The 11,509-nt window shown below is 35.6% G+C and overlaps 1 protein-coding gene across 1 annotated transcript in view; it reads left to right on the plus strand.

Moving 5' to 3' along the window:
• Positions 1-7,270: 7,270 nt before the first annotated feature.
• Positions 7,271-11,509, plus strand: part of LOC106467491 (gastrin/cholecystokinin type B receptor-like) — a 52,730-nt gene continuing 48,491 nt past the window's right edge. Inside the window, exon 1 of the mRNA XM_013927850.2 lies at positions 7,271-7,609. Within this exon, the coding sequence (XP_013783304.1) occupies positions 7,271-7,609 (339 nt within the window). The remainder of the gene's footprint in view (positions 7,610-11,509) is intronic.

Here is an 11,509-nt window from a genome sequence, read left to right on the forward strand (position 1 = left end):
TCAACACAAATTAGTTAGCATAAATCAGTTAAATGACGAAAAATTAGGTGTCTATTTACTTGTGACCACGCTGTGTAGGTTATACTTTTATGCTAAAATGGCTTCAGAATACACACATTATCAACCTAATAATCCGAGCGAAGCCGGGTACTCTCGTTAATTGTTTAAAATTTCCTATTAATCCTGTTTGCATTACTCTTAACACTTACATTATAGAATCACCACTGGTAGAATAAGCGCCTTCATCTCTGTCCATAGAATGTACACTTGTCTTTTAATTGAGGGTTTTATCGAAATAATAACGTTCTTTCCTTAATCCGATTAGCAAGTAAACATCCTTTGAGAACAGCATACCCTAGTAACAATAATTTTATCACGTCATAAAGTGAAATTTCCTTATTTGGTGAAAAACTAACATCTTGTATCTCTATTAATCCAATAGCATCTTGGTGATAAGCAATTTTTGTCTCAGTTTTCTTTTCTCCTAATAGTCCACATATTTCTTTCATTAATTTTGAAACAAAATCTGCACCCTTATCTGTTCGTAAATACTGTAATATTCTCTCTCAGCTACAATTTAATTTACAACTATTTTGCTAGAACGTCTGTTTTATGATCTGGTAAACATATTGCTTCTGTAAATTTGGTTAAATAGTGAAAATAACTAATATTTATTTATTGAATATTATGTTGGTAATGTACCTAAAGTATCCATGGCTATCATCTGAAATGGCTTGGTGAAACTAGGAATTCTAGGGGATTTTTTAAATATGGATTAGTCTTACGTTTTTGGCTCTCAATATGTAGTTCACAAACGTTCTTATTGTCATTTCTCATTTTTTGCCAGAAAATGTTTTTAGTGCTTCTGCAATATGTTTTTGTAAATTCCTGATGTGCAGTAAATGACACATCGTGGTAGGCATTCATAACCTTTTTCAAACTGCGTGGTTCAACTGTCTGTGATAAATTCGTCATGTTTGTTTCTATTTTACGTCTTTCAGAATCTAATGCACACTATGTGTCTTCTTAATGTAATACTCTAATCCTGAATCTAATGTAGACTTTGTGTCTTCTTCATGTATTACTCTGATTCTTAATGCGTGCACTGCTTCAATTTTCTTTTGTTCGTAAATGAAATGATCTAAATCCCAAATTGCTTCATACTTTCATCCATTGTTTCTCTTTACTTCGTTAACTTTGGTAATTGCCTGATTTGAATTATCGTCTAGAGTAGGAAACGCCAAGCCTACTCTAACCACACTTAACGCATCTATATCATAATATTTCCCATCGGTCTGTGTATTAGTTCAAAATAATAATCTCATAATAGCCTTCCTAGCCTAAACTTTGGATAACTTAACATCATTAACCATAACAAAAACAAACGATCTCTAATGAGAGTAAGCTTCTTATGGTACAGATAAAAATGGAGTTTCTTGCTACCATGTAATTCTGCCAAGTATTCTTGTTTTTTCCCTGAGTAGTTTATTTCAGCTTTACTCAGTTGTCTGCTCTAACTGAAATCAAACTGCTTGACACATTTGTGTGTAAAATAAATTCTCTGTCGGTTATGCTAGCTCAATATTGGTGCTTTTGATAGTGTATCTCATAGCCACATGATCTAAATAATCTATTTCCTTTCTTAAAAAGTGACAGTCAGCTTTAATTTTGAATTTGCCTTCTGTGATGTATCAAATTTATGTCTCGACCTCTCTAAGTGTTCTTTGAAACTTGCTGCAAAAAATATGACGTAATCTAAGTAACAAAGACATTCTAGTAGTCATGACAACACTATATCCATTCACCACTGAAATGTTGAAGTGATATTTATTCACCAAAAAGCATTCTATTGAACTGATATTTCCTTGACGGTAACACAAATTCAGTTTTAGCTTTATCTTATTCGATCTCAACTTCCCAATATCCGTTTCGCAAGTCTATAGACAAAAAGCATTTACTTTGACCTAACATGTCTAATGTATATTTGGTAAAGTGTACTCCATTTCATTTTCCATGGCCTGACATGGCCTTGTGGTTAGGGAACTGCACTCACAATCTGCGGGTTGGGAGTTCGAATTCCTCTCCCACCAAACATACTCGCCTTTTTTAACCTAACCTGTCTTAGAGTCTCTTGTATATTTGGTAAAGGATACTTGATTTAATTTTCAAATGTCAATGCAGAACCTTAAATTACTGTCTCTTTCAGAAACTAACAAAACCGAGGCTGCAAGAGTACTACTACCGCCTTCTATAACTCCTGTTCAAGCTTGTACTTTTCACATCCTTTTATCTTTACTTAGTGCTCCTCTGGCTCTATATCGGGGCTCTGTGTTAGGTGTGTTTATCACCTGGTTTGTGCAGCTGTTCAAGTCACCTTCTCCTACAAATATGTCTCTGTATTAATATAATAAATTCACTAGTTATTGCTTATGTTTAACCTTTATATCTTCTAATTTGATATCACACCTCTTATAAAAACCTGACTTATGTTTCTTTACTGCAGCTACCTTCTCTGTGCTGATAGGTTTACCTACCACTGCCTGTTTAGGTACCCAACCACTTTACTTTCATGTACACTTAAAACCTTAAGAGACGTTGTGTTCTCACACAAACAGTAATATATACACCTGATTCTTTGACTTTTCTCATTTATCTCTGTAACTCTTATTAATCATACAGGAACGAATTCTAACAAACTCTCCTGTTTGGAGGTTCTCCACTCTGTGTGTAAAAATATCAGAATGTTTTCTATAGTTATGAGCTTTCTTAAGGCTCTCTAGGTTTTATTTATCTCTACTCAATTCGCTGTTATTTGCTTCCTTACCTCTGAATACTGGTTCTGCGCTCATTTAAGCTCTCTCTCTCTCTATCTCACTATTACTATCATGCTTATTGTTTTACTCCTTACTACCACTAGGCTTAGTGTTTTACTTCTTACTACCACTAGTCGTTTTTAATCATGACACTAAAATCTCTACCACCATTTCGACTACATAGTTATTGTGTTATAATTACGTAGAGTATCAGTACTATTGCATTATCATTACTCAGAGTATCAGTATTATTGTGTTATAATTACGTAGAGCATCAGTACTATTGCGTTATCATTACGTAGAGTATCAGTATTATTGTGTTATGATTACGTAGAGCATCAGTACTATTGCGTTATCATTACGTAGAGTATCAGTATTATTGTGTTATGATTACGTAGAGCATCAGTACTATTGCGTTATCATTACGTAGAGTATCAGTATTATTCCGTTATGATGAAGGATGAGTATAAGCACTATTGTGTTATCATTACAATGAGTATAAGTACTATTGTATTATCATTACAATGAGTATAAGTACTATTGTGTTATTATTACAAGGAGTATTAATACTACTGCGTTATCACTACATGGAGTATTAGTACTATTGCGTTATCATTACAAGAATTATCAGAGATATTGCGTTATCATTACAAGAATTATCAGAGATATTGCGTTATCATTATGAGGAGTATCAGTATTATTGTGTTATTATTATCAGGACTATCAGTACTATTGTGTTATTACTATCAGGACTATCAATACTATGTCGTGTACAATTAAGAGGACTATCAATACTATGTCGTGTACAATTAAGAGGACTATCAGTACTATTGTGTTATCATTACGAGGACTATCAATACTATTGTGTTGTCATTACGAGAACTATCAATACTATGTCGTGTATAATTAAGAGGACTGTCAGTACTATTGTGTTATCATTACGAGGACTATCAGTACTATGTTGTGTTTAATTAATAGGACTATTAGTACTATTGTGTTATTATTATCAGAATTATCAATACTATTGTGTTATTATTATCAGAACTATCAATACTATTGTGTTATTATTATCAGAACTATCAATACTATTGTGTTATTATTATCAGAACTATCAATACTATTGTTTAAGAGGACTATCAGTACTATTGCGTTTTGATTTCAGATCCCCAGCCTCACTACTACGTTCATTGCACATGCTCGGTGTCTGACTGAATCAGCAATAAGTTATCATGAGTCTTCATTAACTCTTATATCCGAAGGCGTGTTTTGATCCTAACTAAATAACTCCGTTTCTATGTCTAACCAGCCTTTGGTAACGTATATGTCAGTGTCATGACTTCTTAGTCCTGGTAAACCGTTTGTTTCTATGTCTATCTCATTACACATGTGGAATGAATGTTCAACTTTTAAATCTCCAACTTGTACTTGAACACGATACTTTCCTAACTTTTTATCTGGATGTTTTGTTATTGAAGATAAGATGCTCTTTCTATGTATTATCTAATAATGTTAGATTTTTCTTTACTAAATCTGCACTCAGCAGAGAAAACCCAGCACTTGTGTCAGTTAAAAACCAGCATTATATTCTTTCTATTTTTAAACTAAGTACTGGCGTAATTCCATTGACACGACGCATGTTTGATATATTACCCATGCTGCTGGAACTCCTTCTGGTTTCGTTTTTTTTTATTCCGGCTGGAATTAAGTTTTGTTGTATCTGCTGCAACTACTTTTTGTATTGAATATACTAAATTTTTCCTGAAAGTTTTATACCGAGGTATTTTGTAAGATCTCTTCTTTAGCGAACACTTACACTCGTGAGGCAGGGTGGTTGAGTGGCTTTGTACTAGTAGTCGGATGGTTGCTAGTTCGAAGCTGGCCCGTGTCATGCTGTTGTGTCTTTGAGCAAGACACTTTACCCCACTTCTTTCAGTCTACCCAGCTGTATGAAGGGTGCCAGCTGTTATCTAGGTGTTAACCTGCAATGGACTGACATCCCATCCAGAGGGAATGGGTCGCCATTCTCATCCCCTTGTGCCATTTGAAACCGAGTTTAGAAACTTAACTGATTAACACTTACGGGACATGTGCCCCTTCAGTCTCAGTTAAAGTTTTCTACTTGTTGTTTGAAACTTTATAGTGTATACTGGAGGAAGTTACACATTTGATAAAACGTTTAGAAAAAACTACTTTGTCAGGGTATTATATATAAGTGAGTGAATGGGATTCTTCTACAGTAGGTGTCTGTGACTTGTTGGCGATAAATTCGAATAGTAAACGGACAGCCCACAATCAAAATATATTCAAAACAAGTCAAACGTATGTACAAAAATTCTTTACACTATAGGATATCACAGTTGCATCTAAAACTCTAAATAATTCTCTTTTCTTGTCAAAAGTCCACACAGGCTGGTTCAGTGACTTAGTTTAAAATCTAATTCACAAGACGAATTATTTTTCTCTGTTTCTTATTATACAAACTGCGATAAATTCATTTACGTTATCTCGTGGGTTACCACAGTTGTATCCAGAACCTTAAATAATTGTCTCTTTTTCATCAAAGTCCACACAGGCTGGTTCAGTTACTTTAGAACACCCTTTGACAAGACAAATTATTCTCCTTATCTCTATTGAACTGTGAAACTCACTTTAAAATATCACCTGTTAAATTAAAGCCAATCACTCACATGCCGGCTAACTTCACGTTTTCTAACTTTTTATCTGACTGAACTTTACTTGACTTGACTTAACTTTACTTGCTCTCGCTTGGTCGCCTATATTCCCAACTGAGGCCTCGAATTTTCTGTAAACTACGCGAGCGACGCTATAATGCAACAATACTCACTTAAGGTAACGAGAAAAATACCGAAGGTTCGAGTAACTTGATGTCAACAATACTACAACAATTGGACCACACACACAATGTACGACTCTTACCGAGTTACGCAAACAAACTTGTCATAATTATCGCCTTTAAAGTAATTACTTTTAACTTTCTTCTTATGAAAAATAAATAATCATTAAATATTAAATCACCAAATAAACTAAATAATAACTATTAAGCTAAGCTGTATTGTATATCCAACTTACCTTTATACTCTAGATATATATAAAAGATTTTTTTTTAAACCAAAGTTTCGCCTTTGCGGCTTCATCATGGTTAATATACACAACTGTTTTAACCCTGGTGAAGCGGCAAAGGTGAAAGGTTGGTTAAGATTTTTTTTTAAATTCTTTTATGCATATCTGAAGTATAAAGGTCGTTGCCCCCAGTGGCACAGCGGTATGTCTGCGGACTTACAACGCTAGAAACCGTTTTTCGATACCCGTGGTGAGCAGAGCACGGATAGCCCATTGTGTAGCTTTGTGCATAACTACAAACAAACAAACAAACAAATAAAGGTCGTTTTTCCTAAACGTTTCTATTTGTTATGCTCTCTCCTAAAACTGTTTCTAGCAATATGTCCTTCCATTCTGCTTTTGAAACATTTATCATTTTGTATTTTACCCTGTAACACTACTCCCGTCCGAATTTCGTTCTTGCCAGTTTGGCCTGTTGTTTCACTTATTTACTGAATTAATCTGGAAAACGTCTGTATTTTCATGTGTATTTTTCTCTGAGTTCTTCCAACATAGCTACTTTTATTACATCTAACAGCGTTGCTTCGTTTGCGAATTAATCTCCTTAGATTACTAACTAAACCTCTCTGATAGTTAGATTTCGGTGTATCATTAGCTCGTGTAGGTGTGGGTAAGCTTTTCTTGGCCCGATACCTAATTCCTGTAATTTATGCTCAAACTCAAAAAGAGGTTCGCCTATTTTGTATTTTAGCATGTTTCTTTGTTTCATTATAGTGTTCGGTGTTTCACGGCTTTTGTATTCCTTTAGTAATTTATCTCTTAACAGGTTCAAACCTGGGGTTCGGATCTCGACGCATCGTACGCTGCAACATTTTATAATTAACTTCTAAACTTATCTATTGTTCTATTTCACGCATTCAATTGAATAATCAACATGACATGGCCAGGTGGTTAGGGTGTTCGGCTCGCAATCAGAGAGTCGCGGGTTTGATTCCCCGTCCCATCTTTTAGCTGTTGGGGTGTTATTAGTGAGGGTCAGTCCCACTGTTCGTTGATAAAAGAGTGGCCCACGAATTGGCCGTGGTTGACAATGACTAGCCGCCTTCCTTCTAGTTTTTCATTGCTAAATAGCTTTGCGCAAAATTCAAACCAAAATCTTTATTAGTTACATTCTACGATTGTTTATTGTTTTATTCCAAGTATTTCAATGAGTATTATTATACTGTAATACTTTTCTGGCTGTTAGAATCTTTAATTGTTTTATTTAAAGAATTCAACTGAACATATTTACGGCAATCCTTTTTTTTTTGTCCAGCTAAATATTAGAATTTATTGTTATTGTTTTTCTAGGTGTTGCCTAGCTTGTTGATCGAGTAATGGAGGATACATCAACAATGACCCTAATTATGGGAGACGAGGAGAATGAATTAGCATTGAATAACGCTGAATATGCTGATGACGAGAAAAACAACACGGTGAATTCCACGTTTCTCTACGACTATGATCCTAACGACAGCTTCGGTACGTTCTTTTTAGACGACTTAATACCCACCAGCATTGTCTACGGCCTCACTCTTATTGTTGGCTTAACTGGAAACATCCTAATCATGTACACAGTGGTCCGATTCAGACGCATGCGCACTATTAGTAATCTTTTCCTCGCAAGTTTGGCATCCGCTGACCTCCTCTTAATACTCGTTTGCGTTCCTGTAAAGGTAAGAATTTCTTTTACTCACCTTACCTAATTCATGGTATATCAGTTAAGATCATACTTTATCAATGAAAGTTTCTAGTTGCTTAAGTTCATGAAGTTAAGCCTTGTCTTAAAAATATGTTAACACTTGCAACATAAGTGGCACGTTATGTGCCCGTGGGTTAAACGGCAGGGCAGAGACCTGGGGTTCTGGTATAGCCGTCTGTAAATTTGAGCTACCAACTAGAGACAGGACAACCAGTAAATATCACAATCCGCCACATGGGCGTTGGTCCGTTCTTAGAACCGAATAACTGGATTGACTATCACTTTTATAACACGTCCATAGTGAAAGTGCGGTGTAAATTCAGCGGCACCACAGCTCGAACCCAGGATCTTTAGTTCTGTAGTTCAACACCCGCTAACCAGTTACCATAACTATTTAGCTATTATATACATATATAGATGGCGTTTTATAAGATATTTTGTCTTTTATTGTACACCTCAACTGATGAGTTCTGGTATTGAACGAAAGTCTTCTTCGGGAGCGTCTTGTGGTAGGTGAAAGATAGATAAGAATAACGTTTGTAATTAACGAATTTTATAAAAATCAAGTTCGAAAACGACGAACGGTTTTATGGTACTTCTTTATTTCTGGAAGTTCATCGAAATATATATATCTATAAAGAATACACAAGGAGAGAATAAATACTAAAATATCTTGGTAACGACTTTAAGAAGAACCTTTACGTTTCTTATTCTTTGTTTCTTAAACCTTGATGCAAGTATGTTTGCCTGCAACATTGTACTGTATGATTATTTTTTATTTTGAAAACCGCCTAGCCTAGCCTGGTGGTTAAGGCACTCGACTCGCAATCTGAGGGTTACGGGTTCGAATCCCAGTCACCAAACATGCTCGCGCTTTCAGCCGCAGGGGCGTCATAATGTGACGCTCAATCCCACTATTCATTGGTAAAAGAGTAGCCCAAGAGTTGGCGGTGGATGGTGTTTACTAGCTGCTTTTCCTCGAGTTTTATTACTGCTAAGTTAGGGACGGCTAGAGCAAATATCCCTCGAGTAGTTTTGCGCGAAATTCAACAAACAAATTCGAAAACAATAAAGAGGAAACATGATTTTGCCCGGAAATATTAAGAACAATAAATATTAGATAATGTGAATGCTTAGTTGCATAACTTTCGACAGCAAATTTTATTCTTCAACTTCAATCTATCTTCCGCACGCTACAACCTTAGAAAAATAAAGAAACTCATCACGAAATGGCGCGAGTTAGGAGGCAACATTGTAAGCACGTGACGCAAATTCCTTGCGGAGTTCGACTACAATGCGTTCGTGTCGATTACTGGACGATAACTTTTTGCGAAAAAAATCATAAAACAATAAATCATGTACCTTATTGAATAAATAATACGTCTTCCTCACTTTCGTTCTTTTATTAATTAAATTATATTTTTTTATTGCGAGGGTTTAATTCCCTAGTAGGACTTCCGAATACATTTATGGAGTTATGTAATTATCATAAAGAGGTAGAGTACAGTTGGAGGTCTGTATTCCAGGAAGATAACCTCGATAACCTGGGAATAAGCATATCAAAATATTTGGTTTGTTTGCTCGTTTAACGTTAAGCGCAAGGTTACACAATCGGTTAACTCAGCTCTGCCCATTGCGGGTATCGAAATCCGATTTTTAGCGTTATGAGCTGTCAAACTTACTGCTGAGCTACAGAGGGACAAAATACTTGAAATCAAATGAGAAAAGTAGAATAATGAATTCAATGTATTACAGTCACCAGATATCCCGAAATAACGGAGGTATTCATTATTTTAGCAACGACACAAAAGATCCAAGTTTCCTGCTATTAAAAATTGGGAATGAAATTCTGCCTGTGCTAAATGGAACTTTGTCCAGTTGTTTTGGGAATTCCAAGTGGAGTACCGTTAATTTTCTTTCTTTTTTATTTTATTGGAAGGTCCTAAGTTCAGTTATTTGTCAGTATTTTCTTGGAAACTAAATTTCAACAGTGTACGAAGACTAGTGTTAATGTAAACTGATACTCCATCTGCTATAAGGCTAGGTTCTAGTACAGAAGAGAACATGTACTTTTTCTTCAAGAATTAGAACCGTGGCGTTTTGCAGCTACTTGAAAAAAAAATCATCCACCGGTACCTGGTTCTTCGTCTCATTTTCCGGGGAAAACGATACGATAAGTTTGTAAGAAAACATTTTCCGGGAAAACGATACGATAAGTTTGTAAGGAAACATTTTCCGGGAAAACGATACGATAAGTTTGTTAGGAAACATTTTCCGGGAAAACGATACGATTAGTTTGTTAAGAAAGAAATAATTTTGAATATGCAATCAAGCACGTGACACAAAAGCTTTTGAAACTTCATAGTCTTCAAACTATTGAATCAAAACTGAATCTCCAGTCTTTATTCATGTATCGTCCTTGAATCAATGATAAATAACCTAAGAATCCAGTAACGTCCCATCCGTTGACGATGAACTGTGTATGTCACACTGCCTTTAGCCATTGACAGAATAATCGTAACACGAACTTATATAATTGTTGCGGTCCTGCACAACGAATATGTATATTTCATTATCCTCACAAAAGGTAAGCATAGCGAAATAATGTGGTTGATTGCATTTCAATTGATAATTAGTGGATTACTTAAACAATAAGGCATAAACGATAATGCAAAATCAATGTACGAAAATCTCTTTGAAAGTCATATAGTTTTCCTTACAAATTAGCTTTAAAACTAGAAGTTGAATTAAGCAGGAAACTAAATATAGTCTTATAATTGTGTGAAGGACTCATTAGAATATTAAGTTGAATAAATCACCGAGTCTTTGTTTACAGTCTTTTTTATTTACGTCCATAATATATTTTAAAAGTTGAATTCTAGGGATATAAACGTCAATCGCATCGAGTGGCCGCATATCACCGAGTGGCCGAATATCACCGAGTGGCCGCATCGTTTGAGCGAATATCAGGCTATTCACTGAGATATATAAAATCCCTCTGTTTTAGCAGTCTTTGATGTCGGATGTTCAGGGACTGCTAATTTTCTCATTTGCTTTATTCATGCAAGAGGAGATGCACTGTTGTAATAACAACATGCGAGATATTTTCAAAGTGAATTAAACATCAAAAAGAAGCGAAAGGAACACCAGTGATCTAGGAGTTTGTTATTGATGAAGTCGGAAATTATGATACTGACTAGAAGTGTAGAATTTCCACAATAAAGTAATAACTGCAAAGCTTATAACGGGAAAAATCCGGGTTTCGATATCTGTGGTAGGCACAACACAGATAGCCCAAGTGATATTCAGCCTTCTACAATAGTCTGGTATGTCTGCTGGTTAAGGCACAATTTGAGGGTCGCGAGTTCGAACCCCCGTCCCACTAAACATACTCGTCCTTTCAGCCGTGGGGGCGTTATAATGTGACGGTCAATTCCACTATTCGTTGATAAAAGAGTAGCCCAAGAGTTGGCAGTGGGTGGTGACTAGCTACCTTCCTTCTAGTCTTTCACTGCTAAATTAGGGATGATAAGCCAGATAGCCCTCGTGCACCTTTGCCCGAAATTCAAACCAAACCAAATCCTCCTGAGGATGACATAATCTTGTTGAACGTCGTACATTTATAATAAAGTTTTCTTCCTTACCTAGCCAAGCCAATTCCAAACTTTCATTTTCTAAAAAGTGGGTTCCTTGTCATCAAATAAACCTTTGAGTCCTGCATCACTTACGAAGCAGAGAACTCAAAAAATATTGTGTTCCAGAATTTTGTGCAATGCTCATTCAGTCTATGTTCAGAAATCTGCGTTTAGTAGAGATGACTTTAAATCTTTACAACCCACTTCACTTCAATATATGGGACCACCAAGAGCAATCA

The sequence above is a fragment of the Limulus polyphemus genome, unplaced genomic scaffold (assembly GCF_000517525.1).
Source record: "Limulus polyphemus unplaced genomic scaffold, Limulus_polyphemus-2.1.2 Scaffold2633, whole genome shotgun sequence".
NCBI lineage: Eukaryota > Metazoa > Arthropoda > Merostomata > Xiphosura > Limulidae > Limulus > Limulus polyphemus.